At 32.0% G+C, this 14,846-nt stretch overlaps 1 protein-coding gene across 3 annotated transcripts in view; it reads left to right on the top strand.

The window, feature by feature from the left end:
- Positions 1-13,785, top strand: part of KCNT2 (potassium channel, sodium activated subfamily T, member 2) — a 406,969-nt gene extending 393,184 nt beyond the window's left edge. For all 3 annotated transcript variants that reach the window (XM_011951598.1, XM_011951597.1, XM_011951596.1), the window contains 2 exons: positions 3,581-3,665; positions 11,282-13,785. In XM_011951598.1, the coding sequence (XP_011806988.1) occupies positions 3,581-3,665; positions 11,282-11,393 (197 nt within the window). In that variant the 3' untranslated portion in view covers positions 11,394-13,785. The remainder of the gene's footprint in view (positions 1-3,580; positions 3,666-11,281) is intronic.
- The last annotated feature ends 1,061 nt before the right edge of the window (positions 13,786-14,846 follow it).

Genomic DNA, 14,846 nt, shown 5'->3' with positions numbered 1-14,846 from the left:
TCTTTCTTACGAAATTCTATTATGCTCTTTTAAAAATCCTCTTAAAATACTTCAACATGAAAATTTAAAACAAAGCAAAAATATGAAATTAATGTGCATGGAATAGGACTCATTAATCAATTATTTTGTAAGAACCATAGGAATATGATTCTGTTTCTTTTCTAATGTGATCTATTTATACTAACTACTCTAAGCAAAATATTTAATAGTTTTATATAGCAAACTAAGTTTCTTTGTAAATGCTAGTAGCAATCTTTGACTTTTTCTCCATATAATTTATTTTAACGTTTACAATATTCAAAAATACTATTTTCAGTTTTTATGAGTAGTTTTATTAAAAGAATTATGTCACTGATGAAAAAGTAATTTTAATGAAAATAATTTAAACCATATAATTTTTTTTTTTTATTTTGCCAGTATCATATTTTGGTTATCAGGAACACAGTAAATATATATTCGCTGCAAATTCCCTTCCTAGATATTTTTGTTTGGTAAGAAATAGCTTCTGTTGTTCGTAAAGCCAATTTACCAAACAAAATTTACTTTATTCAGTAAATATGGTATTCTTGTTACAGAGCCATATTTTAATTAATTTGTGTCTTTCCCATAGTCAATGATAATTATCATGATACAATCCTGAAGATCCCACAAATCTACCACATTTTCACCTCCAGAATGAAAGAATGTCTAGAAAATAACCATAGAGAAAGATTGATGGAGACAAAATATTCCAGGATTATGGCTAATATAAACTATTGTTGAATATGGTTTTGATGTGTGACTGCAATACACTTTTAGAAAATCTCACTCCTTCATTCTTTATTATTGTTATTATTATACTTTAAGTTCTAGGGTACATGTGCACAACGTGCAGGTTTGTTACCTATGTATACATGTGCTGTGTTGGTTTGCTGCACCCTTTAACTCGTCATTTATATTAGCATTATATAATGCTAATATATAATATATAATGTATATTAATATATAATATATAATTTATATCAACTCATCATTTATATTAGCATTATATAATGCTTCTTAAACACAAAGTCACAAAAAAGAGGGGCAACTTCAGGCCTTCTCCACAAAGCAGCATGGCAGAGAACAAGCAGGCAAACTGTACCCTATAGCAAGGCACACATGAAAGAAAAAGAGAATAGCTTTGAAGTCAGCAAATTCTTTTTACCTAATTCTAAAAGATAAGTCATTCCTTCTCCCTCAGGAAAAGTCAGTGAGGGGTGAGAAAAGAATCCTGGAGAGATTATTTCTGATTATGATGTTTTCTATGTCATAATAAGCCATATATAATAATTGAATTGAAAACATTGACAAAATGCTTGCTCCAGTTCCTGTGGTTTGTGGGAAAATAAAAATCTTCAGTAGGAAAAATCATACAGGCTGCTTAAGCAGAAAAAATAATATTGACACAAAAATCATATCTCCTGCTGGAAATTTCTCAATTAACTACACAATTTTTACATTTTTAGCAGATAAATCAGGTCACTAATAGAATTTGGCTTGTTTCTGGAACCAAAAATGAGTATAATATCCTGTTAATAATCAAGGATAAAAGCTAGGTATTGATATTGACTGATAAGTTATCTGTTAAATTGTTTTTCTTGTATCACAGTTCAATAATGTCATTGTTTATAAAAGAAACGGAGTTTCATATATAGTCAAATAAGATGGAGATTTTCTACTCCACCTCTTACTTTTTAGATTATTACAATTTAGTCTCCACAATGCACTATCAATCTGTACCTCTACAACTGCACAACAGTTGTAGAAATTCAAGCAAGCGGGCATTTCTCAAAGAGCACATATGAATCAAAATTTCTTATCATATGGAGAAATAATCCAAGTAATCTCCTGCCAGCAAAATATGTTTTGAGTTGGAATTATACCTTATTTGTAGTAAGCGTCAATATATATTCATTGGAATTTTAATCTCCAGCCAGTTAACCTAGCCATCTAACACTAGATGTGACCACTAGATTTAGCAATAAAAATACAGGATTCCCAATGGAACTTAAATTTCTGATAAGCAACAAAAATATTTTAGTATAAGTATATCACATGCATTATTTGCCATACATTTATTCTAAAAAACATTAGTTGTATGATCAAACCACTGTACTCCAGCCTGGGTGACAGAGTGAGATCCCAACAACAGCAACAAAAATGGTAGTTGTTTATCTAAAATTCAGATTTCATGGGCATTCTCTATTTTTCCTGGCAACCGTAACACTATGGCATGATACAATTCCTTGTGTGTATCCCATAGATGTGGAACTGAATATACTAGTTTATTTGATTATGAATTTGGTGAGCTATTGGCTGTAATAATTTTACCGGCAAACTCATAGTGCGTTTAATTATTTTGTGATTTATCTGCCTCGCAAGATAAGGATTTTTGTTTTTACACTTTAAAAATAGGGCGCATCTCCATATCAACTTGAAATATCATAGCTGAAAATAGTGTCTTTCATATTAAATTGACAGGTTTCTCATTAGAGGGACACAGTAGTCAACATTACTTTATGAAAGTAATTTATATTCCAGTGCAGCAAATTGTTCATCAGGGTCAGCTATATTGGGCTTAAAATATCTTGATTTTAGTTTAATGCAGTTATTTGAGTATGCACTAAATACTGTTGGTATTGGTATGAAACTGATTCTTAGATTGGTATGAAACTTATTCTTAGACTTTGGGTCAAACTGAAAAAATTATTTCTTTCTTCAGGAGCCATTCTTGTCTGCAGTTGAAGTGGTTGGGATACTATATCTCAAGAACAGGATTTTTGAGAGAATTCTGATAGATTGAAAATTTTGCCCATGGGAGGAATTACGTTTATTGAAGTATACATCCACATAACTTTATATTTACATCTTACGATAATCTTGAAATCTAAAAAATTGAGACCCCAAAGCTGTTTGCCATTATGTTTTTCCTATATATATAGCTTTAGGAAAAACAAATGATTCAGCAGTGCATCTCCCTTAAAATTCATGGTTAAATTCTGTTCCAGAGAATTATTTGCATTCTGCAAAAGCATTAAGATGAGTTACATGAGATGTGTCATGTAGCAAAGCCAAACACATATTTAGGGTCTTCAAGCTTTTTTGACATATTTCTATCATATTTTCTAAACATAATGTAATTATATTATTTTTCCCAAGAATTTCCTGTGTGGATATTCTTTTCTAGGATTGTTATCTATAGCCATAATTATTTTTTATAATTGATAAAGCATAGTAAATCAAGTAAATGTCTTATCTAGTCATTTATTAAAGAAAAATACTTTTTCAGTGTAATAAAAGGTAGATTATAACTGTGGTTATTCTGAACAGAATTAGATACTTTATTTTATCATCTATTGGAACAAAAAATAAGTACCCGTCAGATATTTTCAATGACAGTAATTTGAAAACAGCCAAACTTACATGCACAATCATGCTGTGGACAAAACTACGTAAGTTCTTGTTGACAGTTATATGGTTTGAATACAAGCTGTTTGATAGTAATTCCTGTAATTTTCTATAAGTAGTATAACAAACTTGCCACTTATTTATCTTCTAGATGAAATGAATGATCATCAAAGTACCCTCTCCTACATCCTGATTAACCCATCTCCAGATACCAGAATAGAGCTGAATGATGTTGTGTAAGTTGATCTTATATCTCATATAACAAATATATTTTTAGAAAACTACTATTTATTTTTGTACTTTCATTTAGGCCATCATAGCCTCTTATTTTTCTTATAAGTGCTTAAATAGTCTATACCTAATTTTGTAAATAAACAAATGCATTTGATGTGTTTCATGTAATATAAAAATTAGGATTGTTTAAAATGAGTATAAAATAAAGAAATAGCATGAATTCTGTATTCTGTGAGCTAAAAAATACTTGGAAAAATAAGGGAAAACCTGGAAGAATAAAAGAGCAACTCAACAGAAAACCTGAAATATCCCACACTGTCTAGTTCTAAATACCTTCAAGTTCCCAAAAGTCGAATTACGATTGGTCAAGCACTTATAGATAAAGGTCTATGGTACTAATTTTATTTCTCAAAAAATAATTATTGAACATATACAGTTGTAGCACTCACCTAAATATCTGAGATAGACTAAGGCATTTTCTCCGACTTCAAAGTCCTTACACTGTAATTAACAAAGCTACAATTTACACATGAAAAATGTAATAGCAATACATAATATGACTTTGTCACTAACAAACTAAATCAGTTGAATGAGATAGACAGTGCTTTTCTGAATTAATAGAGGGAGACTTTATTGAGTGGTTGGAGCAATTATAAAGAATGTAAGACTTAAACTAGACTCTGAAAGGTAGATAGAATTTGTGATGGTGGAGAAGAGAGGACATTCCAGAACAGGAAGAATGGCTTGGAAAATGCACTATACAGGAATTGCATAAAGTGTTTCAGTGGCAATTTGACTGGAGTAGAAGTTTTGTGTAGTTAGCATTTCTGTTGAAAGGTAAATGTAATACTGGAAAAATAAATTATATTTGCCTCTGGAAAGGTCTTAGATGACAAAATGGATTTAAAGTTGGTCTTAGAGATGATGAACAGCACTTAGACATATATGAGCAAGCATGTAGCAAGACTTTAGAAAAGGCACTTTGATGGCTGTTGGTGTAAACCTAGGAAAGAAATTCCTTACAAGAATCTGCCCTTGAGATACACGACCTGTCCTGGGGTAGATCAAGTGATGTTTACCCAAGGTAGCTAACTATAGATTGTATTGCTGACAGAAAACGAGTGCCAAAGATCCACATGTTTTGTTGGATATTAGATCCATAGGATATGTTTGCATCTGTAATCCAGAAAGCAAGTGATAAGGTCAGAGATTAGCAGAACTGAGAACATTTTGTGATGTTGAGCATAATATGGATCCATGCAAGAGGTTTAGGACTAAATGTAATAATGTGCAAAAATTTAGAAGACTCTTTGATATGTTGTCAGTTTTGTGGAAGATTTTGACTGGAGTGTAAAGGGTATGATTTTTTGAAAGGAGTTCTGCAGAAAACAATAGAATTGATTGATGGGATGGGTTAGGGTTGGGGTGAACATGAATGTAGGGTAAACAATTAAAAAGCAGGTGTGAGGGAACGAACCATCTGTCATAGCATCGAGATAAAGCATTGCAAAGGCAAGCCCCTATCTAAATAGATTTATGAAGGCAGAAAATGGGACTTGATGATTGACTTGGGAATTGAAAAAGAAATCTAATATAGCTTTAGGGTTTCAAAACTGTGTGATTACAAAAATAAAACTAAAAATGTTGGTTCATCAAAACGAGTCAGAATGGGGAGACAGTCTTCCAGGCTGAAAAGATGGGTTCTTGGGTAGTAAAAAAAAGAGAGATGATATGTGGGTCCAAGTATATATGTATTTTTAATAAATATTGACTTTCTAATGAATTATTTTTTATTGATACATACTACTTGTGCATTTTATGGGGTACATGTGATATTTTGATACATGCATAAAATATGTAATGATCAATCAGGGTAATTGGGATAGCCATTACCACAAACATTTATAATTTCTTTGTGTTAGGAATATCCCAAATCTTCTTTTCCAGCTATTTTGAAATATACAATAAAGTCTTGTTAAGCATAGTTGCCCTACTGTGCTTTGAAGCACTGGAATTTATTTCTTCTGTGTAACTGTATTTCGGTTACTAATAAACCCATCTCTCTCCATCTTCCCCTCCTCATCACCCTCCCCAGCCTCTGGTAACATTCTACCTACTATCTCCATGAGATCAGTTATTTCAGCTCACACATTTGAAAGAAAACATATGGTATTCGTTTTTCTGTGGCTTATTTCACTTAACATAATGTTTTCCAGTTCTGACTCTGTTGCTGTAAATGACAGAATTTCATCTTTTTTTATGGATGAATGGTATTCTACTTTGCCTGTATACCACAAATTTTCTTTGTCCATCCATTCAAATATACTATTTAAAGTACAAAGAGGAAATGTATAGAAAGCATAGAGATACATAGCATTGGAACTTTGAAGATAAGCCCATTTTCTATAGAAAACAAAAATATTACTTCTCTTCCAGCTGAAAAAGACAAATAGGGAATGTTTTTCCCAAAAATATAAATACAGAAGAAAAAGTAGAAGAATGAGTGTTGAACTACCGAGGAGAGTTTTGTTTTAGGGCAGAAACAGGAAGCATTTCAAAAACTTATTAGGAAAATAAAACAGCAGGAGTAAATCTGACCCCAAATAAGTGTGAAGAGATTCCTAAAATGCACCTGAGATAGAACTGTCTAGTATAATATTGCTTTATTTTATCACCTGATAATACTGGTTAGAATACAGGAGCATTGGGGAAACAGACGAATAACAATTTAAGCTGGTAGAATTCTTAAGTCACTGTCAAAAATTGTATCTGATGGTGGTACTGAATTTATAAAGGACTTAAATTAGAGGAAAACTTCTTATTTATGATGTACTTGGATTTTAATTTCTCATCCTGGACCCTTCACATGGTATATTATGATAATAAAATAAAGCTGTTCTTTTTTCTTAGCATCCACATTTATACATGTCTTTTTTCTTTTAAGTCCATAGTATAGATAATTTTATTAAATATCTAATCTACCCATATTAATTCCAGCCTTCTTATACCTCTTTTTCAAATAAGTATAATTGGGCTAATTATACAGAATGTTAAAAATTATGCTTACTTTTTTTTATTTTGTAATAAATTATATTTCTTTAGCTTAATACAATCATTTCCCTAATTATTTTTGACAGAATGTTCAAAGCAAATGCTGTCAACCTTTTGAGTCTAAGAACATGTCCTTTTGTCAAGTATTTATGTTTATAATTTCAAATAATGTTTAATCTTTTTACTTATGAATCAAATACATATGTCACAATGTGGACAGGTAAGGTAGACATATTTTAGAGAATTTTCTGCCTTTTAGATACTCTTATTTTTTATTCGTTTTAAGCTAAAACATCGACATGACTGCTATTAAAAAAAATAAAAAAAGCTTTACTTACACCATTGCAGTGATCTGTATTTGTGACACTAAGATAATTAAATTTCAGTGGAACCAGAGCAATGATAAATTATCATTTGAAAGGTGCCTAACATGACAAGTAATATATAAAAACACAGTTTAAGAAATTTGCTTTATTTCACTCACAGGTTTTGTAATGATAATAGTAAGAAAAGGAACTTTTGCTACTACATCAATGAATGTAGAGGATAATGGATTATACTGGTTTCTTTTATGTTTTTCTAAAAATTCACTTTCAGAAGTTCATTTTAAATGAAGAAGCAACATTAATTTGATACAAACAATAATAAATCACTAGATGATGTGGTATTAAAAAGTATAATTTGCACTATTAGTTTTCTTCTTTAATCTACAATGCTATTGATATTTAAAGTAATTATAAAGCAGTGTGCATAGATGACAAAATCCAGTTAATAGGTCCAAAAACACTAATCTCAATTTTTTTTTGGTCAAAGAAAATAGACTCAATGTTTTTGATTGCCTTTTCTGATTTTCATTAAGGAGTATATTTTATGAACTTTTTCCTTCAGTCTTTAAGAAAACAGTGCAATCTTTATTAGAGTTCTCACTTTTTAATTAGTTTCCCTGTTCATTTTATATACTGCCTCTTAAAAATATTAGAGAAGTATGAAATACTTCTTTCATTTGGACTTGGAACATGGCTTTCTTAGAATGCTGTGTTACATATATTTATTTTCTTTCTCTCCTTTTCAAACCCTTAGTGGCTTCCTACTGCCTTTGGAACACAATTGAAACTAATTATTCTGAAACTTAAGGTCTTTCATTATCTGTTTCCTACCTTTGTTTCTGACTTTACCTACCATGCTTTACCAGTTTTCTAAAGTCAAATCCCTTCTAAGCACATCAGAAACGTCCATCCTCTGTAGTCTCCATTGACAACGTTTGGAGTCACCTCCTGTTCCTTCCTCCTAAATCTTCTCTGAAGCCTGGAGAGGCAAGTTCAACCCAACCCGTCAATAAAGTAGTTCCTAATTCTCTCTGTTGTTATTTTTCACTTTGTATGACGTTTGGAATTTCTTTTTTCTTTCCATCATATCTACTTCATAAATTATGCTTTAATCTTCTGCCGGATAGAGGTCAAGTTTTGTGACTTTTTAAAATTCTAAAGTGTTAGCACAGTTTCCTACAGGTGCTCAAGAAGCAGTTACTGAAGATACTCAGGCATACCTCAGATCTACTGCAGGATTGTTCCAGACTACCACGATAGAGTGAATATTGCAATCAAGCGAGTCACTTGAATTTGTTGGTTTCCCAGTGCATACAAAATTTATGTTTGCATTATACTTTAGTCTACTAAGTGTGTAAAAGCAAAGCATTATGTCTAAAAATGTACTTAATTAAAAAATAGCTTATTGCTAAAAAATGCTAGCAATCATCTGCACCTTCAGGGAGTCATAATCTTTTTTTGCTGATAGAGAGTCTTGCCTCAATGTTAATGGCTGCTGACAGATTGAGGTAGTGGTTGCTGAAGGTTTGAATGGTGTGGCAATTTCTTAAAATCAGACAACAATGAAGTAGTACGCTGCATTGATTGACTCTTTCTTTCATGCAAGATTTATCTGTAGCATGTGATACCCTTTGATAGTATTTTATCCAAAGTGGAACTTCTTTCAAAACTGGAGTCAATGCTTTCAAACCCTGCTGCTACTTTGTCAACTAAGTTTATGTAATAATATAAATTCTTTATAGTCATTTCAACAATGTTCATAGCATCTTCAGCAGGAGATTTCATCTCAAGAAACCAATTTATTTGATCATAAATAAGAAGCAACTCCTCATTCATTCAAGTTTTGGTCAGAGGTTGCAGCAATTGAGTCACATCTTTGGGCTCCGCTTCTAATTCTAGTTCTCCTGCTATTTCTACCACAACTGCAGTTACTTCCTCCACTGAAGTCTTGAACCCCTCAAAGTTATCGATAAGGGTTAGAGTCAACTTCTTCCAAACTTCTGTTAATGTTGATATTTCTACCTCATCCCATGAATCATGAACATTGAAATGACTCTTTGATCCATGGACTGCAGAATAGCTGTTGGGTTAGCAAGAATGATACAATACTAATCTCATTGTATATCTCCATCAGAGCTCTTGGGTGACCTGGTGCCTTATCAAGGGGCAGTAATATTTTGAAAACAGTCTTTTTTTTTAAGTATTAAGTCTCACAATGGACCTAACATATTCAGTAAACTATGCTTTAAACAAATGTGCTGCCAGCCAAGCTTTGCTAGAGCACAGGCAGAGCAGATTTAGCAGAATTCTTAAGTGTCCTAGGATTTCCAGAATGGTAAATGAGCACCAGCTTCAACTGAAAGTCACCGGATGCATTAGCCCCTACCAAGAGTCAGCCTGTCACTGAAGCTTTGAAACCAGGCTTTGTCTCCTCCACTCTAGCTATGAAAGTACTAGATAGCACCTTTTTCCAATAGAAGTCTGTCTTCCAAATTGAAAATCTGTTGTTTAATTTAGCCATCTGCATCAATGATCTTATTAATAGTTTGATTTTTTGGATAACTTGCTGTAACCTCTCCATTGGCACTGTCTGTTTCACCTTGCACGTTTATGTTATGGAGGAGACTTCCTTAAGCTTCATGAGCTAACCTCTGCTAGCTTCCTCTTCTGTAGCTAACCTCTTCCATAGCTTCTTCACCTCCTTCACCTTTCAGAAAACTGAAAAGAGGTAGAGCATCACTCTGGATATGGCTTTGGATTAAGGGAATGTTGTAGCGGGTTTGATCTTTTTTCCAGACCACTCATACTTTTGCCATCTCAGCAATAAGGCTGTTTACCTTTCTTATTAGTTGTGTATTCACTGAAGTAGCACTTTTAATTTCCTTAGGAACTTTTCCTTTGCATTTACAGCTTGGCTAACTGGCACAAAAGACCTAACTTCCAACTTATGTAAGTTTTTGATATGCCTTCCTCATTAAGCATAATCATTTCTAGCTTTTGATTTAAAGTGAGAGACATAAGACTCTTCCTTTCACTTGAACAATTACAAGTCATTTTTGGGTTATTAACTGATCTAACTTTAATATTCTTGTGTTTTGGGGAATACAGATGGTGGAGGAGAGGGAGAGAAAGTTAAAGGAACAGCTGGTTGCTGAAGTGATCAGAACACACATATTTTATTGGTTAAAATTGCTTTCTTATATGGGTGCGGATAATGGTATCCTAAAACAATTACAATAGGAACATCAAAGATTACTCATCACAGATCACCATAACAGATACAATTACAATGGAAAAAGTTCAAGTTACCAAATCTGACACAGAGACCCTAAGTGAGCGCATGTTGTTGGAAAAAATGTCTCCAACGGACTTGCTTGATGCAGGGTTGCCACAAAGCTTCCATGTATAAATAATGCAATACTGGCAAAGTACACTCAGGTAAAAAGCAATAAAAAAGGTATGCCTGTACGTCATTTGACAGTCTGAAGTAAGACAACTCTCTTAAAACAAATTCTCACGTTAATGAAATGTTTGAGTTTGGCAGATAAACATTTTTATATTTACTAGCAGAATTAGTTAAGAATGATTCTCCATACTTTAATATTATCACTTACTATACCATAACCTAAATTTTAGATAAATAATTTTTCAGCTAATTTAAACATTATGCATTATATTCACTATAAAGATTTGTTAGACTGTTGATTTTATAGATTCATAAAATATTTAAATTGAAAAGACTACAGAAACCATTTACATCAATCTCCTAATTTTTTTAAGTCATAAAAATAAGACAAAGAACAGTTAAGTCATGGAAGAATAATGGCTAAAATGTAGGTCTCCTTCATAGAAAAAATGGCCAAAGTAAGGGATAATAAGTCAACAGCATACTAAATCATAAAACTCTGATGAGACGAAGGGGCTGAAATTGATTATAATTGAAAAATAATGGTGCCTGACAGCCAACATGCACAGGGAAAAAGAGGAAGAAGAAGAAACATAATAGTGCTTGATTCATCAGCATTCATCATCATAATCTTCTCAGGTATGAAAATGATAATGTTAACCGTGCCAAATTGTAAAGGCCAACTAAACAGTGAGTTCTACCACCAATGTTGTATATAGACAGTTTAGATTATCTGAAAACTGAACAAATAAAGTAGAAATATAAAGTGTTAGTGTGAATCAATGTTGCCTGTATTTACTATTGCAAAGTTATTTATTTTGCTTTCTTTTATTAGATACTTAATTCGACCAGATCCATTGGCCTACCTTCCAAACAGTGAGCCCAGTCGAAGAAATAGCATCTGCAATGTCACCGGTCAAGATTCTCGGGAAGAAACTCAACTTTGATAAAAAATAAAATGAGAAACTTTTTTCCTACAAGGACCTTGCTTGGAACCAGAAAAGTTTTGCTGGCACGAAAGAAACTAGATGGAAATACATGTAATTCTCTCATATTTAAAAACATAATCTCTTCTCTTAGAAGTATAGATCATTTTGAAATTTAATGTACTTACTGGTACTCTCCCTGTTAATAGTTGAAGGACATCAATGGAATAGATTTGAAAAGCTATATTAAAATACAAAAATTTAAATCTGACATTTAATTATTTTATAATAATCCAAACTATCTGAAACCAGTTTTAAAAATTATTAAGGTTTTATGAAATTGACAAAATCTAACTCTATTTGGTGCATCACAATGGACACAGAATGTTGCTGCTCCTCTTAAAAATTAAATGTGTCATATCATATTCTTTAAACTTACTGTTTTACAAAACTGAGCTCATCATAACTGTCTAGTCTTCTCTACGTAGAGATTAACCAACAAACTTGTGTGGCTGACTTTTGTGTAAGAATCATAGTTTGCTTTAGAATACAAATCTTTAAGTCATTTTAACTTTTTTTCTCTGCCTTATGATATAAAAATATTTATCTTAGAATTTGAGATGTTCATAGCATGTTTTACACTGAAGAAACTAAAACATAAAAACAAACACTAGGTTCCTGCACTTTTTGGTAATTTTATGTCTAGCAAACATTTTATGCCAAGAAAAGCATTATAAAGCAAATATCTATTATTCTCCTAAATGAATGCCTAGCATAGAGAAAATACTTAATACACATTTGTTGACTTAAATTTAATTCAAGGATTAAAACATTAACTGGACTTCTTGAAATATACAGTAATGATTGTCCTTAGGCTCTTGGGCTTTACCATTTTTCATATATCTGTATAGTAAATTTCATTAGAAAAATTCTTTTAAAATTGACAGAAGATAATTTATACCTTTTATGGAATCTGAAGACACTTCAAAACAATAAAAGTCCTTCTTATGTCTTTGGTAATGAAACAATAACACTCGATGAAGGGTGTATTAAAAATTTTGGCTTAATTTTGAAATCGTATCTATGAACTATATGAGAGAAAAGCATAAAACAAAAATAGGTAGTTCTTGGCTTTTAACAGTAATGCAAATCATGCAGAATTTGAGTCATAAATTTAAATATAAATGGACCATTTATGACACCCATTTTTTACCTTTATTGCATTTACCCCCTAGAGAAATAGATCAAAAAAGCACAAGAGTATGTGTACATAGTTTACCAGGTAGTGGAAGTGTGTTAAAATGTTCCTATGAAAGAAACATTGGTAAATTTAAATATATACCATTCTAATTCTGTATTTTTTAATTTTTGAATTTGACATTGATTTTAATTCAACAACAAAAAATGAATATAAAACTAGAAAGGGAAACTTTTTCTTTTCATAATGAAGCAGATCAACTTAAAGGATAATACTTTTTTTAAGAAAAGATATTCAAATGTTATCTCAATAATTCTACAGAAATAAAAGTGTAAAGTGCAACGTGAAATCAAAGATTATAGTCATTATATAACTTGGCTTGGAGACTATGAAATGTCTTTTTTTTCTTTTTGGTATTTTACATTATTCACATTTTAGAATAACAAGAACACCAAGAATTACCCCTAAAACAGAGACCCTGCATTTACTCTACTTTGATCAGAGAAGTAGAATGTATAACAGGTTACCTGAAATTTGGAGCATGCCTTAAAACTTAAAGATTGTATGCATATATGTGTATATGTTATAAACATTGGAAATACATTTGAAACACACATTCACATATAAATTGTTAAAAACTGAAGGCAGAATGGAACTAATATATGTAACAGAGAAAAACAATAAATTTATTGAACTTATTTTATATTTGCATATCGAGAGTCAAGTACGATGTTTCTTTAAGTTGACTTTTTTTACTTCATTATTTTTAGGAATAAATGTAAGATTTTACAAATCTTTTATTTCCCCACAAGATCTGAAGTTTAGTATTTTTGCATTATGACAGTTGTTGAGACTAGGATTTTAAGCTAGGATATGATTATATTTCCTATATAACTAAAAATTTTGTTTCATAAATTTTAAAATAATTATTTTTGACTATGAACATTAGTCCAAATTTAATATTTGACACAGTTCATACCAGCTTGCTACAATAATGATAATTTATTAGTCTTTCTGTTATTTAAAGAATAAAAACATGCTTATACAAGACTTTTAATGAACTGTTGCCTTTTTAAAATAATTATACTTGCACATGAAAATAAAATATAAAGTCATTAATAGTCCTTGTAGCCCAATGGGAATTGATGTCTGTACCATTTTGCTACCAGTTACATTTAACTGCTTTAAAATAAATAATAAAATTATTTCTAATGATGAAAACTCTTGATGTTTTTTGCCAAAACTTCAGTTGCTTAGATAAATTATGTGTTGGATCTATAAAAATCATTTTTCAGTTTTATATTTTAAACCCAAAATAACTATGGAGGTGATCTCATTGGAAAATATAGTGATAAATAAAGTTCTGTTGAATTATATCTTAACATAATAGATTCTGAATAGTTGCACCATTTCAGAAAAGGAGAAGTGAGCATGGAAGGAGAGTTAAGATGGAAGGAAATGAACTTTAGGGAAAAAGGGGGCAAGAAGAAAAAAGAAGGTACCCTGGAATACTTCCATTTCTCCCTATTCCTCCTGCCAAACACAGCTAAACCCCCTAGATATTATATGTAAAACAGATCTAAGAAGGTTCTGAACGGTAGAAAGGAGGAGGAAGACAGATTAGGGAATTGGGACTTGAAGAAAGACATGGTGGTGAATTCCGTGGTATTTTTCTTGGCTTCCTGTGTAATCCTGATCTTGATCGTGAGAAACATCAATGAGCACAGATGAAAAAGTTCCAAGAAAAGCCTGCTCCCTCCTTCAAAAGGACTGGTTCCTGTGACAGATGTGGCTTCCGCAGCACCAGACTGCTGACAGTTCAGTATGGATGGCTTCTCCTGAGACGGGCTCCACACCTGGCGGCCTGACGCTTTCCTCAGCACCCTGTTAGATGATTTTCTAGGGGTGTGCTTCCAGTGAGACGCTTTCCCGTAAAAAACTTCCTCTGACACCCTAGAAGGTGAAATTCCAGCAAAATTTGCCCGTGCGGCACCATAATGACTTTTCTGCTGTTCTGTAAGCCACAGCTGTGCTATCTTGATTTCCAGGGCAGTCCTGGAATCTCTTCCTGGAGCACTTTATCTTGGTCTTGAAAATAATGTATGCTCCTTACGTCTGCTATTGCTATGTTATTTTCAAGTTCTCTTTACTATTACTAACCGATCTGATATTACTCTATTGCTCTGTTATAGTTTAAAAATCTCAGTATAAAATGTTCTGTGTCCAAATCACTGTGTCCAAACAGAACCCCGACTGATAAATTGTGCACAAATCAG

The sequence above is a fragment of the Colobus angolensis genome, unplaced genomic scaffold (assembly GCF_000951035.1).
Source record: "Colobus angolensis palliatus isolate OR3802 unplaced genomic scaffold, Cang.pa_1.0 Scaffold320, whole genome shotgun sequence".
NCBI lineage: Eukaryota > Metazoa > Chordata > Mammalia > Primates > Cercopithecidae > Colobus > Colobus angolensis.
The sequence above is the reverse complement of the archived record's forward strand: the minus strand, read 5'-3'. Positions and strand labels throughout refer to the sequence as shown.